At 35.6% G+C, this 17,855-nt stretch overlaps 1 protein-coding gene across 1 annotated transcript in view; it reads left to right on the forward strand.

Moving 5' to 3' along the window:
- Nucleotides 1-17,855, forward strand: part of ABCA13 (ATP binding cassette subfamily A member 13) — a 175,969-nt gene that overhangs the window by 32,608 nt on the left and 125,506 nt on the right. The window contains exons 12-19 of the mRNA XM_059479845.1: nucleotides 135-4,847; nucleotides 6,039-6,145; nucleotides 7,961-8,079; nucleotides 9,363-9,535; nucleotides 10,728-10,804; nucleotides 11,028-11,149; nucleotides 13,671-13,865; nucleotides 15,664-15,828. Coding sequence (XP_059335828.1) covers nucleotides 135-4,847; nucleotides 6,039-6,145; nucleotides 7,961-8,079; nucleotides 9,363-9,535; nucleotides 10,728-10,804; nucleotides 11,028-11,149; nucleotides 13,671-13,865; nucleotides 15,664-15,828 — 5,671 coding nt within the window. The remainder of the gene's footprint in view (nucleotides 1-134; nucleotides 4,848-6,038; nucleotides 6,146-7,960; nucleotides 8,080-9,362; nucleotides 9,536-10,727; nucleotides 10,805-11,027; nucleotides 11,150-13,670; nucleotides 13,866-15,663; nucleotides 15,829-17,855) is intronic.

Consider the following 17,855-nt stretch of genomic DNA (forward strand, 5'->3'; position numbering starts at 1 on the left):
AATTATATTTGTAATTTCCTTGAATTAAGTAAATAAACCTAGATTCTAAAATTTAAATAATATATAGTTAAAAATTCTTGGCTGCCTGCTAGGTAACTAACAAAAAAAAACCTTACGATTGATTAATTTTTCAGGATTTTGACGTCTTTCAAAGAGTTTTTGAAGACAGAAGAAAACTTGAAGGTTTCTGATGAAAACAAAATGGATCATCTTTTTCACCTTGTAGAAGTCCTAGAAAGAATGATAATGTTTGATTTTGCAGTTTCTTCAAATAAGTCTCTAATTGAAAATGCCTTGAATAATGCAATTATATGGATAAAAAATTTTGCTGAGGGGGATGAATCTGCCACCAATTTCTCACTTGCGGTTTCTGAACTCCATAATGACCTACAAAAAAATTTCCAACCTCTTCAGAGCATCTGGACAAAAAAGAGGGCAGAACTTTTCTGGCGTATAGTGGAAATCGTATTCCATGAACTAGATTCTAGGCTTTCTCTCTTGAGTCAAGTAGAAGAGGGAGAGGTAATTGAGACCCTATCTAGAATTTTATCTTCCATTACAGAAAATAAAATCTATAACAGAAGTATGGTGTTGCTCAAAAAGATCCTGAGTGATTGGCCAGAGTTAAATATTACTGCTTTGGACAATTTAAAACATTTTAGTGAACAATTCCAAAGAAATCTCTATGAAGTTGGATCATTGTCTGGTGATCGTGTCAATGTCTCATTTAGCACAATTCCTGGAGTGAGTAATACTTCTTCTTTATTGCTCTCCAATCCAAATTTTATGTATAAGGTACAAGAATTAGGAGAAATTGTGCATGATTTCCTCAAAAATATCCAAAAATTAAACAGTACTATTGTGGCCTCACTTGTTCCAAAAATTTTCTCTCTGTACCAGAATGATGATCTGGTTTTAAATATTAAGAGCAATAACACTCTGTTAAAACTTCTTTATGAGGCTTCAAAAAGTATGTCATCTTCTCAAGTATGGCATGATTTGCAAAATAAGGAACTAGTTTTTGATTTTCTGTTTGAAACTTTTGATCTGCTCTGGAATCTCACCAGTAAGTCTCTCTGTGAAAAATTACTATTAATTTACAACTATACAGAGTTTCAAGCACAGTTTCTTGCACAGAATGGAAAAAAAGATATACAAGTTGTTTATGACATTCTGAGCAGCCTTAAAACTTTATTTATAGATGACGAGTTCCAAACAGCTCTCTTATGTTATTTGGAAGACTTTCTTGATCTCCCTCCAGAATGCCTGGGAAATAATGGGTGCATTGATTTCTATCTAGCAAACGTAAGTTCAGAAGAGTATTCAGTAGAGGTTTATGACTTAATTCTGCTTCCATTGGACAGTATCCTGTCTGATGTAACAAACTTGGGAGATGAGGTAAGTGTGCCTTCTGCTTTGCACTGCACTTTTGCATGGCTTCAGGCATGGACAGAGATTTTTGAAGAAGCATCAGAAATCTTAAGTTTGAATTCAACCTTTTTTGTCTGCCTAAGAGATGATTTGGCATATCTCTCTGAAAACCTTTTAAATGTAACTCAAGATGAACTGTGCAATAATACAGCTATGGCTATTGTTGAAGCTACAGGAGCAGCAATGAAGTTTTTAAAAGCTGCTTTTCAGGAACATGGCAATTTAAATGACTTGAAAGATTTTGAGACTTTCCTTGTTAATTTTCAAAGAGTAATTAACAATGCATTTGAAGTCACAAACTTGCTTAAAGATAGCAGTTTAGAAAGTGTTTTAGAGACAATAGGAGCTATGATAACTAAAATGCAGAAATCTATACTGAAGATTGTTAATGAAGAGTTTTTGAATTCTTGGCTTGATGCTTTCATCTCAGGAGCATCTGTGGGAGAAGATAAGGGTGCTGGTGTATTTTCCATTGAAAATTCCCTTTCTACTATTCTTAAGCTCTCCCAAGAGGAACTTGAAATTATTCTCACTGAGATAAATGACACATCTGCTTTTTTAAAAAGTGTACCTCGAGACAAATATATGGCTTGTATCAGCATTTTCCAGAATATTACCAAATTAATTTTGGATAATAGTCTGAAAGACATAAGCAACTTGCAAACAAATTTTTCATCTCATCTTAACTCCTTTCTAAACTTTCACAGTACGATGGATGAAGCAGAGGATTGTAACACGTGGATATATGGATTAAGTAATCCCACTGAAAAAAACAAGTCACCTTCTCACCTTGACAGTGCAAAACATATTTTATTTCTTCTTCAGTCTCTGGGAAATGCTGAGACAGATGCTAAGCTAATGAATGTGATGGACTTCATTAATTTGGTTTTTAATTTGACACTCCCTGAATGTTCCTTAGGTGGTTCTGATGTGGTTTGTGCAAGTGTTTATTTCAATATCATAGCAAAAACTTTGAAATTTATTCTCCCCGAACTTTATGTCAAACATGACATAAATGTGCTTGAATTTATTTTTAAACTTTTAAATAATTCTGGAGAGCAAATACAAACCGTTATTAGTGATTTAGTTGGGAGCTCATTGTATATGTCAAATGAGACCCATTTTAGTCAGTCGACCCGTGGTTTCAACAGAACTTCAAGAATGCTCCTTAATCCTTTTCACCACATTTCTCTTATATCAGTGGAACTCTTGTCAGAAATCCAAAGTCTTCTGAAAAATAAAACTTTTGACTTCCAAGAAAACAGCACCTCTCATTTGGACAATGAGATTGAACCTTTCTTGCACGGGAAAAATATCAGTTTGCTGATGGAGTTCTTTCAATATATGATTAGAAAACTTGACTCAAACTTGCAAAATGAACACAAGACATTTCCTCAGAAACTGATAGAAACAGCAGGTCTGAATATTGAAATGGTAAGGAAGGCACTTGAACTATTCAAGTCTCCTACTTTTGTCGACATTCCATTAAGAGATGAAAAGGAGCTTCTAAATCATATGGTTGCCTTGGTGCAAATAATGAGAAACATGGATGTTGAGTTTTTGATAAGTAGATTCAAACAGGTCCAGGAGAACCTAGAAAGTTTCTTTAAAAATATCAAACCTTTTAACCTTGAGAACTCTGGGTTAGGTACCTTAACAGACTGGTGGGATGCATTTGAGAACATATCATGTTACTGGAACCTGACTGGTGTACGCCAAATAACACAGCTTTTTGAACACGATGAGCTCTACAATACAGAAGATGTGTTCAACCTCCTCTTTGATGTCATCAGCCTTACAGAAAGATTGGCTCATGGAAATGTTACAGAAGCACTAGCTGAAATATATGCTTTCATACTAACTCAGGAAGAAAAAATGCCAATGTTTACTGATGAGGAGTTCTCTAACCAAGTAGAAGATCTTCTAACGTTGCTGGAGATGTTGGCAGACATCTCTGATAAACCTGAAGAGGCCTTTGGTTGTTTTTCTGCAGCATTCTGCTGGACTCTCACAACAGCAACACCTCAGAATGATGCCACTCTTAAACCCTGTGACATGCTGCACACCAATTCTACTTTGCATTACAATGCTGTCATGGAAGTCATTAAGGAGCTTAAACTCATCACTTTGGATGACAGTTTTGCTTGTTCTATGGAGGACATTCAGATGGATATCACTCGTAATCTGACTTGCTTTTTTCATCAGATTAAAGAATGGAACTCTATAATTTTGAAGTTTTCTGAGCTCCATCATATAAATAGCTCAGTTCTCAAAGAGCTGCTAGATTTTTGGAATGAGCTATCCCTTTATGCTGTGCCACTGCAGGTGAATAATACACATGCAATCAATTGTTCTTCTACACCAAAGAGCCAAATGGCTTTACAAATCGTAGAAACTCTGGGCAGCATTTCAGTGTCAGAAATGGAGATGGCCAAAAGACTTCTTGAACAGCTGGATAATCTTTATGATGGCCTAAGCTGGAACAGAGAGTCAAGAACATCGCTTAAGAGTGTTCTTACTAATGTTAAGAATATGACCAGTGAAGTTTCCAGACTTCTGAATACTGAAGCTGTTCTTTCTTTTCTTTCTGCAATTCAGCCTTTAATGACGCTCTCATCTGTTGGAAACCAGACACATGCAATGCTTATGAAAATATCATCTTTAAGTGGGAACATCAATCTAACTGACAACTTTGAGAACTTCTTGTTTCCTGTAGTTACAAGCGTAGAAAATTTATTGGTGAATTTTAGTGTTAGACACTTCCTTGTGGTGATAGATCAAAGGTTTCAATTACTAAAGTTGGCCACTGGACAGTCCTCTTCAATGTCTCCTGATGTCTTACTAGAGCAGTTTAAGACATCATCTGTAGATGCCATATCAAGAAATTTTGAAGATCTACAAGACCTTGTGAATATCATTCTATGTGAGTGTAACGATAAAAATTATTCTAAAATGATGCATGCTCTAATTTTCCTTATAACTAATGAAAGTTCATCAAATGACCTACTGTTGGCTGTCAAAAATATTATTGCCTTTCTGGAGCTATTCCAAAATAAGTCTAAGAAGGACTATACTGGTATGTTATTTGGGGACAGTCATTTTAGCAGACAGAAATTGAATAATACTCACCCTGCTTTTTCAGTCTTGCTAAACAGCCTCCTTCACATAATTGCTGATCTTGATGTTGTAGAAGAAGCTTTGTGTGCAAACAATACAGAGCTTCATAAAGTTGACTTCGTTGATTCATTTTTTTATAATGCACCGTATAGAGACACTTCTACTCTGTCCCAAAGCAGAACTCTGGAGATCATGGAAGAGATTTTGCAAGTAATATTTCAGTCCACTGCAGAACATGACAGGAATAAAATAAAACTCTTACTAATGAATTTACATAAGGATGTAATGGCAGAACTGAGGTAAGTGTTTTACATGTAGTCATTTTGGAAAGTGTGCTGACAATGACAGAAGGGCTCTCTGTTTATGAACAGCTCAATCAAAACTTTTATTAAGTTAATTAGTGTTTCATTTCAGATTTGTTCCCACTTATGTTGTTCAGACCAGCTGTATTGGTGTCAGAACACATTGTATGGACTAGATTATTGTGTTTAGTTTATGTTTGCAATATGTGTTTATTCATATGTGTTGATACTTGAATTGGTTTCTTTGGAGCTATTATAGAAACAATTATTTGAAGATACTTGTGTTTTAAAATCCTTGCAAGCCTGAATACTGAGCCCCCACTAATTGGCAGGCAACAGCCATTTTTGCCTTTGGAGCTAAATGTTAAAGAATGCTTGGGCCTAATTCTTTGTGGTGTGAGTGGAGTTTTTTTTCTATAGCCAAATACAGCTATACAAAGTTTCTTTAACTTAAATTTGTTGATGTCTTATGGCTATTGAGTTAAGTTGTTCAGTTTAATAAATGCAGTGTCTGAAGGAATCTTGAGCCCACAATCATATTTGCCTGATTACACAGATCAGATGTAATTCAGAAGCAGAGGAAACAGCTTCAGATTTACTTTATAAAAAGACTGCTGGTCTAGAGTTGCTGCATTTAAACAAAATTGAATGAGACACAAGTTGGTTGCTCCAAACAGCTCTAGGGTGTCTTGCTGGTGGGGCTACTGGTCCTACTGACATAAACCAGCTGAAAAATGGCATTGTAAAGTTGATGCTGTGATCTGGTATTTTGAGCTTTATGATTAATTTTATGTAAATACATTAAACCATTGTCCATCAGGGCCAATTATTAACCTAATCTGTTGAAAAATATCAAAAGCAAGTACTAGAAAAGTGGTTTATTTTCCCTACATGCTGGTTATCTGCTCTTTACCATCAAGTGAACATATTCTGTGGCCTCTCAGTACTTCTGAAGCCATTATGATTTTGCTTATCTTGGGAAGGTGTTTTCTAGCACTCCTAGGGTATGTTTTTTAACATGGAAGTATTATATTCTGATTTTGAAATTGTTCAAACAAATGTAATAACTGTTAATAAACTGAAATCCTCGTGTGGTTCATTGAAGACTGTATTTGTGCATTGTCACTTGAAATTTTTCTGTGGTGCCCTTGGAATGAAAATAATGTTTTCTTATTGATATTTCTACAGAGCATCTAAAATCTGCAACATTCTTCAGCAACGTTTATACCCTGAGAGTGTCGTACTATTGCAGAAATTGCAATTTACCATTTTGAATATTCTCAAAATCTTTTCAGGTTGGTTACCACAGTAGTGACTCTGGGACCCATGTGTTAGTGTTGTCAGTTAAGGCTTTACTCTAAGCAAACTTTTGTACAAATAAGGTAATTTGGGCGATGCCAAGCACAGCAAGCATACTGATGCCTGGAAATTAAACCAACAGAGGCACATGAAGAAATCCGATACTGATCACACAAAGGAAACATTCTTTTCTGGAGTGTTCATGTAGACTTAAAATCCCAGGGAAAGCAGGAGACCTTGCTGCTCCTCCTCAGCTAGTGAGCTTAGACAGGTCACAGGGGTTTTTTTTAATGAGCCAGACTTGCCACAGGGCAATGTGTATTTGACAGTAAGGAAAAATGGGGCAAGTATTCAAAGGAAGTAGCTTCTCTCACTTCTGGCCTTGTCACACCAGTGAATTGGCTACCTGTAGCTGAAAAACTTCACCCTCAACAAATTGTTCAAATTTTAATGTGTTACCTTGTTTTATTCCTTATGTGTATGCTCCCAAGTTGTTTAAATTTAAGAATTTAAGAAAGGCTAAAACCTTTCAATATAGATATTGACCTGAGTATAAATTCATATTATTTCTTTGGGAAACAAAAGCCAGTGCTTTTCAGAGCTCATATTTTAGCCAACTATGCCCCAAATTGTTTGTAAAGAGCAATTAGGAGACATTAACCTGCCCTTCTAGGGCAAAGGACGAAATCTGTAATGTCTTATGCCAAATTAATTTCCAAAAGAGTGTAAGATGTGATTACAACCCAGTTTTGACTGTCTTCTCCACTCTCCTGTGAGGGATGTAGTTCCAAAGAGTAAAACAGTAGTGCTGCAATTGATACTGCAATTGTGTAGCCAGGTACCTGTGTTCTGTGCTTGACCTCTGATGAATAGTCTTTTTATTGGGAGAACTGAGATTAGGGAACTAAATTTCTGTCATTGTCAATTCAATCCTCTGTTTATGGGAATGTTTCATAATGTTTCATTTGTTACAGAAAATATTATGAAACCTAATGAGAAAAAATGAAAACTGCTTGATTTGGTTTGATTTGAGGAACAGTATTGTGTTGCTTCTATGAGCATGATCAAGGTTTGCTTGTTTTAGAAGCAGTGTTTAATGTTTATTATTCTTCCTACTTGACTTAAGAAACAAACTTAAGGAAAAAAAAACATAGTTCTAAAAATTGCCTTGATACTGAATGAAAATGCAGCAGTGAAGTCAAATTCCTTCACCACTATCCCATGTATAAACCCACTACAGACAGCAGGAAGGAGGCGTTTTCCAAGGATATGGTGGCTTCAAGCTTGGGTAGAAACAGTCTCCATGGATGACCAGGGAGACAATACTGTCCCCCTATATGGGTTCATTATCCCAAGCTATGGAAAATACCTGTGTAATGCTGTTTTCCTCCCCTTGTAGTTTGGGTTTGAAAGTTACTAACACCCAGGTGTTCCTAGAGGGAAATAGCATCAGGGGAGCCTGCCCAGGGAAAAGGTAGATGTGGTTAATATACTCAGCTTCTCACAGTCATGAGCTCTTGCTCATGAAGAGCAAAAAGGAAATGGTCTTCTCTGGTTCTGTAGCAGGTAGGGATGCTCTCATTACTGATCATAAAAATGTAATGGAGAAGAGTAACTGAAATTGAATCAAACTAGCCTTTCTTGTCCTCTGAAATGATACATACATTTAGTTAGAAATATTTCTCTGTGCCTTAGCACATCAAATATTCCTTCCTTTTAACAAATTTTCTTTCCCTTACTTGTTGGCCAACTTTAAATTTGATTTCAAGTTGGTTTTTTATCTGATTAAATCTGGACATTTTCTCTTACAGAAGAACCCATTGTCTTTAGCAGCATTTTCTGTGCCATTACAAAGTGTAAAGACGGATTAATGAGTCACTTGCTCTTCGCTGTCTTGGAAGGCATTGCTGTGGTTCAAGATCACTATCAGGTCTGAATGATTCCCTCACCTACAAGTGTACTTTACAGCATGCATTAAACTTCAGAAACTAATGAAAGTTTCCTTTTTCCCCACTGTCTGAATGACAAGTCCCCACAGTGGCTATACAAACCCGAGGTTTAAACAGGTATAGCTCTGATAATTCTGATAGAGATACCCAGAAGAAATTTCTTAAATAAGCATTGGTGAGCTTTACAAGCCGAAATTATGACTTTAAATTATTTGAAATCCAATAACTAGGATAGCTGGATTGTCAATCAATGTCAGACAGCAGCCCATTTTTAATTTCTTTAAATTCCATCATTCTGCTAATTTAATGAGTTATAGTACATTTATACTTTAAAATCTTCATAGGAACATTTGTGAAATTAAAGTAAGAACAAATAGACTTCTTAGCCAGAATAATTAAGGCTAAAATAACAGTTATGATTACCAGTTGGGTTCAGTCTGTTTTTCTTTAACATGAAATTGCTAGCAGGTGAGAGTAATGTTTGTCACATGGAGGCTCATCCAGAGCTGGAAGCAGGCCTTTGGATAGCACACATGTGTACACAGGCAAATGTGCTGTACACAGATAAAAATACTAAAGTCATGCTTTTTAGTATAGAATCTGTCTTCTCTTTATTAAATAGCTCTTCTGCTGTGTCTACCTGGACATTTTTCTGATACGAACAGCAATGTGTTAAACAAGTGACAAGTAGCATCACTCAAAGCAGACTTTTGCAGGCCAAATGCGTTGTGTAGTCACCACCTTTCTATGACCTACTACTGTAAATATTAAAAGCTTTGCAAAATTAACATTGTAAATATTCATGAGAAAACATAGAGGTGCATACTATGCAGAGCATGATACATGAAAAACTTTGGATATGAGGATCCAGATATTTTGGTTTGTTGAATGAAAACAGATGTTCAAAACAAGTTTTTTGGAAAAAGATAAAATGGTCAGACTAAAATTAAAAAAGGAAAAAGAACAACTCATTTAATTTTGAAACAAATTTTAAAAGGCTGGCATTTCTATTAGTGGATGACTATCCTTGACAGGCTAGTTCAAATTCCCAATCTGATTGTTTCCAAAACTCAGATATTTGAAAATTCCTTGCTTCTTGAAAACATTTATTTCAGTTTCAGTTAATCATACAATGACTATGAGAATATTATCTTACCCAAATTCTCATTTGAAGCTTCAAATCATCTAGTTGCTGAGAGCTGCCACTTCTAGCTGTAACACAATTTCATGAATTTACTAACCATGTGATCACTGTGTTCTGCAGGATGCTGGAAGATACTTGACCACTTTCAACAAGGGAGATTGTGAGAGTATGGCATATATAAACCAAAAACTTTCCAATGATTTGGAGAGCTTTGTGGGAGCTTTGCAGAATACCAGCAGTGACAGCTGTGAATGCCAGCTAATGTTGGGGAATGTCCAGAGACGACTGCAAATGTAAAGTCTTTCACATTTTGGTGCCCCATGGTTCCTCATCATTAGTGACGTTATTCTGTGCATATGTCTGTGTTCTAAACTAAGTGATTACAGGAGCGATACTGTCTTTTTAAGCTTTATTCATTTAGCTTCAAATTCAGTGGATAAAATACAGAAATTATTTAAGTAATTTAGAATAACTGGATATTCCTAAAAACCCTTCCATGTTTTTGCAAAGAACTTGCAGAAGATCTTGCTGCTCCACCAGCTGAATGCTTTGGATCACAACTAAGAAAATTTTCAATTTCCTCTGACTCAAGTTGGGTCAAAATTTTGATACCAAATTTTTTTTATTTATAGCTCTTTTAATGTGGCTTTTCTTCTCGAAAGCTGATTATCTTTTTGTGAAATATTAAGCATGCAAATCAGTTCAGCAGTTCAAAGAGTTAGAAACACAGTACAGTGATTGTAAACTGATGGGATTGAAGTCCAAACAACTTCTGATTGTTATTTGCATGGGGAAAGCCATTAGATTTTAAGTAAAGCTGCTACTACAGAGTGTTTCAAATTTGCAATCAGCTAGAAGTAGACATTGTTATAATTGTTGCTATACTGGTTTGACCACTGGATTGTTTTCAAAACAGGCTTGAATGGTGTCTGTGAATTACAGTAATAATACCAAAGAACTTGAGCCTAGAGGCTGTTCCTAAACACCATGGGCTCATATCCAGTTTTGAAGAGAAAACCATATTTAATGTGTGCATACACTTTATTATTTAAATTATAGTTAGATAGATTTCTTTTCATCCTGAACTGCAGTGATTTGTATCTCTAGGTTTTAAAATTGTGTGTTCAGTGAGAAACATGGAAGTGAGATATTGCTCGACCTGCCCTTTTCTGTAAGCTGCTGTTTGCTAGGGCCCTTAGTCTTTATGGGAATCTATCTCTACATATGTATATATATGAGTTGCACATGTGTATCTCTACATATGCAGCCTCATTTAGGCATGAAATATGATGACCACTGCACCGTGTAAATACTGCATGAGAGCGTCTGTAGAGGTGCTGACTGTGTGCACAGTGTGTGCACAAAGAGCACAGTGGGACCCTATTGCCTCTTTTAGTCCTGTTTCACTGTTCATGTTTGTCTTTATACATCAAAATGCCAATGATTTGGTTCTGATACCTTGTGACATTAAGGCTATCATTCCAGGGTGACTGAAAATTTGGAGCTACAATTGTTGGAGAACCCAGCAGCAGCTTTCCTCAACAATTTTAATCTTGTGAATGGTGGGTTCCAGTTTTCTTCACTTTTGCTATAAGTGTAATTTTGTAGGACAATAACTGTTTCTTTGTTTTTCCAACTTCAAAGGGATACTATTTATTACTACACTACTACTATTGACATAAGGCAGTTTTGTCATGCACAGTGAATTGAATTGAAAGGATACAATCTGTAGGAAATCTAATTAATAAATTTGGTGCTGTTGGTACTATTTTCTTTCTCTTCCAGCTGTGAAAGTCAAAGATTTTGTGCAGAATATTACTCGGCTGAGGCTGGATATTGGTTCTTCTGTCAATATTTCTGAAGAAACTGTCAATACCCTTTTGGAAGCCAGTGTCTCTCATTCAGAGGTAAAAGATCAAAAAGAGGTGTCAAATTACTGGGTTAATCTACAGCATGGTGTGCCAGCTGAAGCAAAACAAGCCATTTTGTTTGTGTGGAATCTTATATTTCCACATGAAATACTTTAGGAGTTTTAGGACTTTAAAGTAATATTGTGATGCATTAAGAGATCAATTTACAGTTGTGCTATTCCTCTAATGCCACTGCTTCATTACTTTCAGCAATGTTTTACCCTCTTGTGCTGATGCAGAATTGGAGCTTTGCTGTCTTGGTATTGTAGAAAAGATGAGGGTTTATAGAGATATCATTTTGTATCTTACCACCTCTGCTCCTTGTGGTATGGAGTTGTCTTATGTGTATATTTTTTTAATTCCTTTGTCTGTTCCTCACTGTTTTTACATTATCTTACCACTGTATTTCTTTACTTTCACTTTGAGGTGTTGACTTTTGAGTAAGTTTTCTGTGGGAAAGGCTGTGTGTTACCATTGCTTTTTCCTGTGATCCCAGTGATCAGTCAAAATAATGAGAAATGCCAGCTGCCTAACAGGTTCCCTCTGCTGTGAGTTACTGTTGAAGAGCTGGGGATGCATTTGGTTAAAATTGATCAGCTCAGTCAAGCAGCCACTGGGTGTCAGTGATGCTCCGCTTGCCGCAAGCTCTGTTTGTGAAAAGTGCAGCATTAAAAAGGCATTTCAGACCATCATAACTACTTATAGATGATTTGTTCTTCTGCTTCTGTGGCAGTGTGACTGCCTTTATTGTTAGCTTGTTATTGTGATACCACTAAATGGTAATGAGAGAAATCATCTGAAAGCAATTCAGTTAAATGGGTTTCAGTGCACCTTTGATCCTTTGGAATAATAATGCTAATTGGCTGAATTGTCAAATTACTTTCCATCATTACTTTTTGCCAGTCTTATGCAGAGCTTAGATATATACACACATCTCATATTTGGATAATGATGCAGAATTTTTTGTTTGCTTAGTGCTTAAATCCTCCCCAGTCCAACTGGAGCATTAAAGGCCCATGTCTCTTACTAATTATGAAAGCTGCACAAGTACTTTCTAGAGTTGTATTTTAGGCATGCCTATTATGTTTATTGTCTATAAAGCCACTGTCTGATAACCTAATGATAGCTATAGGCCCATTGTAGCCCTATATTTCTGTGATTATATACTACTACTGTGCTTTCCTCTGGAACAGTAAGAGTAACCCTGGGAATTTTTTGTGCTTATTGTATTTACCCATAATTTCTGCCACAATGTTTTGTGCTGGCCATGCTCATTGTCAAGTGATGAAATTATTTGAAATCACTTAAAACCTGTAACCTGAAGACTATAAGTGTTCATTTACTGATTGTAGGAGTTTGGATTAGCTCTGGTACTCAGAATGCTGCAAGGAAATTTAGAAGAACTTAACCTAGGGGAAAAAACATAGAATGCGTTAAAACTGTATATCACTGAAATGGTGATATACATGTGACACACATTTGAAATTAATTTCCAATTGCATCACAGTCAAATTTCCTCCCCAGCAAGAAGTCCAAATCAGTTTCATCTTACACCGCCCACAGAATTATGTTGGCATTCTGTTCCTTGAATGCACCCACAAAAAAGTGAATCTTTAAATACATAGAAAACCTTGTAGAATCACAAAGGAAAAATTCTGTTCCAGGTTGAAAATCAAGAAGTCTAATGATTAAGTTGAAAAATAAAATGGTCATAGGAATGAAAGAGTTAAACTGCATATCCTGACTGTCTTGAAGATCCTCTTCCTGATTGGGTGCTGTTAGCAGCAAGAGATGCATTCAGTGGAGGTGGTAGAGGCAGCTTTTGTCCTAAGCAGTACAATGGATTCCTGTTCTGTGGCTCCTACAGGCTCCTAAAAAACTTGCAGTTTTTCTGGACTTGTTGAAAATGGGTAGCTAAGAGCTCCTGAGATATCTGGGCTTCAAGCACTTCAAACCATTGTCCAAGAATGCTTTATTATAGCCTCATCCAGGGTCTGCTGAGGCCCTTTATCTGCTATTAAATAATACTTTAAAGCAGTGTTTAACTGAGAAATGTGAGCTGGCTCAGAGCAGACATTATGCCATATAGACATCCCCAAGTGTTAAATTTGTGTGTCCTTTGTAAGAAGGAAGGACCATATTGTTTCATGTTAGTGATTCACACACCTAGATTTTGATCTTCAGGTGTTTCTGCAGCAGAGGTGTATATCTGCTAGAAGGAGTATACTCAGCAATGTAAATATGCCTGCTTATGGTATGAATGCTCAGGAATGAATGATTGACCTGTGAAAAATGAAAGCAAATCCTTATAGCAAATATACTTCATCTTTTTATATGTACAAGGAGTATAAAGTAGGAACATAGCAATCTGATATGAAGTTGTATGGTTTATTATTTCAGGTCTGTTGGTGCCTGCAAATTATCATGTTACTGTGACACAAATTTTCACCTTATTGACTATAAAAAAAGGTGATGCATTTCAGAGAGAAAAAATTTTAATGTACATATATTGTGATAGGTTCTTTACAGTGCCTTTGTGGTAGCTTTAACTGGAAGATGTGATGAAGAACTACTTAGCCTAATGCTAAAGCTCCCTGAAAACAATAGAACTTCCCTGGTAGTGGAAGAATTATGCTCTTTACCGGCACTGGACTTGTATACCATGTTTGTGTTGATTATACAAAATTTGAATGTCCGTCACATCATTTACAAGGTAAGTTTTTTTTGGAAGGTAATGTGAAACATACAGGTAATAATTATGTTTTTTTCTTCAGATGTTCTTTCTCCTTGAAAGCAAACAGAAGACATATGGTATCTTTTATCTTTGTTTGGCTCCCCAAATAGAACAGTTGAAAAATGGATTTGATAGATGCTTCCTCAGGAAAATTATCACTGAGGAGTTAATTACAAAAGCTTTGCAGAAAACATAGGAGGTCAAAGACATATTTTTAATAATCTTTAGCAGAGTTTGCAGTTCATGCAATTAGTCACTTCATTATTTGTAAGAGTGGAACGCTGATCTGACAATATTTGAACTAAAACCAGCATAGGTGCTCACATCACAAGAATGACAAAACTATTTTCTAGGAAGAATTCATAGCACTGTGGATGGGGATGTCTGCAGCACAAAACTGTCTTATCTGTATAACTATAGATAATCTGTAATCTAGTGTGGATATTCAGTGAGATAATGGTTTTATCTGTAAGAGCAGAATTATTGAATGGATAGTTAGAAGACATTTAGTTCAGTTCTTTTGGGGGTAATTGATTGACAGAACATAAAATCTGATCATGAATAGCTGAAATATCCTTATAACATTGTGAGGAAGAATGGCTTGTTCTAAAGCCATAGGACTCTGATTGTATTCTGGATGTTTCATGTTTTATTCTGGCTGCTGCATGCTCAGTTAAGCAGATTAGGTAAAGAATTTTAAAAATAAGACAATTTCCCACTGTAGGTAAAGATGCCTGAGGGGAAAGAAAAGACTTTACTTCCTGAATTATCTGCAAACCTAGGGAAAAAAAATTAGAATAAAATAAGCCAGTGCTTATTCTGATGAGTGTTTCTACTGAGATCTACAGAAACCTAATCAAATTCTAGCAAAGAGTAAAAAATGTTGTCAGCTCATCCTAAATTATAATGGAAGTTCACTATTTTTTAGCAAAACAAGATTATTTTAATGGGTGTCTTTCAATTTTTTTCTCTTAACTATGTAAGGCTGAGGAGAAAATCAAGCAGAGACATTATAGTAGGAAGACAAAGGTGGATAAAATAGATAATCAGAGGGAGCGCTGAAACTATATAATGAGATTATATTAGTTTTATTATTTTGCATAGACAGGTAACAATGAATCAATTTGTATTATCATATCATCTAACTAATCCCCAAAAGCAAAGGGAACAGAGAGAAAATCCATAATGACAAATTTGCATGGTGGAAATAGCAAACAGCCAATTGAACTTAGGTCAAGTAGGTAATAAAATGCACACAATTATTTTTGGCATGAAAAATTCAAAGACAGGAAGAGTGTGGCAAGAAAGTTAGTTACTGTAGGGGTCATATTAAGCAATAAAAGTGGTTTCTAAATTTAATTTAAGTTACAAATTATTTTTAAAGTATGAAATTATTGCACTGAACATTTTTAAAGTGGTAAAGGAAAAGTTTCTATTTTCACTGAATTCTAAAAGGACAGAATGTTGCAGGTCCCATTAGCATCTTGGGTTGGAAAGCTCTCTTCAACTTGGCAGTTGTAAACATGTTTTCTGAATATTAATTTCTGTTTTGTCATAAGCCAGATCCAACAGTAAATTACAGAGAACGTCTCTTCAGCTTAATCTGAGAGTAACCGGGGAGTTATATCAAAAGGAGTTTTGTTAAACATGGTTTGTGGGAACATTGTATTATCATTTTTGGAAAAAGACTGAATAATTTTGCATGCTTCATTGGAAGGTTAACATTTCTTTCTAACTAGAATTTCCTGTTGTGTTTTTTTTTTCCTTCTTCTCCAAGGTCCAGATACCCCCTGAGGTAGGCAATGTATTAAATCTGCTGCTGGATGTGGTTTCTAGCATCAGTTCACTTCTCAATAAAGTCCAACATGTCATGGAAAAGCTTCCAGTGTTCCTCCAAGGAATTCAAAATATTGGTGTGTTTGACATCTCTGCATTGCAGCAGGTATGTGGAGGATTTCAATATGCAAAATTAATTCCCCTTGTGAAGTGATTAGGTAAGGATATGTGCTTAGTAAGGAGGCACGCTAATAGTAGTTATTTCCTAGAAAGTAGGGAATGCTAAGAAGAGTCCATAAACCCTAGGAAGATTCATTTGGTCTCTTGCAAGCAGTCTGGTAATTCTAAAACTAGTGTTATGTTGTTTCTGTCATCTCTTTTTTTGTTAATTTATGAGATTCTAGTCTAAGTTACCTCAGTGTTTGTCAACTGACTAACATTATCACTCTGTGACTTGGAGATAGCTAGCCAGGTGTCTTCTGCTAATAGTGTGTTTTTGTTTGTTTTTGTAAGAGCAGACCATTATTTTTTTACAATAAAAAAAATTTCTTTTTAAAAGAATATGAGTTCAAGACAGCCTATGCAGTTGTTCTATCTGCCTTGTGTTTCTTTTCGTGTCACCTAAGGGGTTTGTGTGATAGTTCTGCTTGACATATAAAAAAGTGGCATGAGGTGTGAGTGAGGGTATTTCTTTTGTCTTTGCCTTTAAGGGCCATTGCTGAACGCACATCTACAGAGCTAGCACTGTTGTGGATCTAGTGTTAAATGAATAATCAGAAAGATTTCTGTCTCTAAGCAGGTTCCAATTCCATAGGAAGACCTGCTGACCCTCATGGCATTACTTTTTGGGTTTGTTGTCCTTTGTGGAAACCTGAGGACTGAATCTGGTTTAAAATTGCAAACCTCTGAGAGACCCCACAGTGATAGATGGTGCAATCTGGTTTATTGCTAGAGTACAGAGTAAACACTGCCCTAAGTACTATTTTCCTTAGTGATACATTTTTCAAGATCTTCTATTTTGTGTGATAGAGACATGTTGAAAAATGCTGTTCTGGTGCATCTATCAGTTTTGAACCTCTCTTTTTGGGGTACCTCTTTGGCTGCTGCAATTAATGGTGACTTTCACCAGACATTTGCCTTTTTTTCTCCTTTCCTTAAACTAGCTCCATTTGTGTCAGACTTTCCTTCCAGTAAATGAAATATTCCTTATGGACTAAAATCCCACAGTTCCTTATTTGATAAAAGAACCTCTCAAAAGGTGCTGCTCAAAAAAAGTTTGCAAAAGAACAAATCGAACAGCAGAGGGCCATCTTCTCACAGTTTTAAGCTTTGCTCGATGGCCACCCCTAATATCCCATAATTTACCATAGATTTAACCTTGGAAGTTTTGTTCTTTTTTACTTCTAACCTTTTTTGATCACTTTTTTTTTCACACAATTTTTATTTTCTAATGTTTTGCTAAATGCCTTTTACTTGTGAAATTGCTGGGGTTTATTGGTCACCTAATAATTTGTGGAAGATAAAAATAATCAGTGCCTATTTCTTTTATTAATAAGTTACATTTTTGATTTCAAGGGCTCTTCTGTCTCCATAACTTTTTTTTTGTAATTTTGAAGACTAGTAAAAGTTTCCCTTTTTTTAATTTAAATTGATTTTTTTATATTTTCCAGTAAGTTTTAATTATTATTATTTTTTGCTACTTTTCTATAGTGGCCAAACCCGTACTATTGAGTAAGTGCTCCTCTGAAGTTCGTATATTGCTTACACACTTCCCTCCTTAAATGTTTTCTTCAATTTCCAAAAGAGCCCATCCTTATGTATTGTTGTTTTCATAATTACCAAGAGCAAAGTAGTTCAGTGACATTGAAAGATTATCAGATAAAGAATGTAAATGTTTTTGGTGTAAAATATGTGGACCTTTGTCAGAAAGCCATTGAGGTTAATTTAAAAAAATACTTCTATAATGAAAGAGATAATAAAGTAATTGTCATCTATCCATACTAATCAGCATAGATTTCTGCCTGAAAGAAAAACTGGAAAGGAGAAAATAACTTTAATATATCTGTAAAATGTGAAGTTGAATTGAAAAGGTACATGTATTTTCATAAAAGATGATGTAAAACCTATCAATATTAACTGGAATATGGTGCCAGGTTCTGCTTTTAAAAACACTGAGTGAATGGATAACTCCCT

Source organism: Ammospiza nelsoni, chromosome 1 (genome assembly GCF_027579445.1).
Source record: "Ammospiza nelsoni isolate bAmmNel1 chromosome 1, bAmmNel1.pri, whole genome shotgun sequence".
Lineage (NCBI taxonomy): Eukaryota > Metazoa > Chordata > Aves > Passeriformes > Passerellidae > Ammospiza > Ammospiza nelsoni.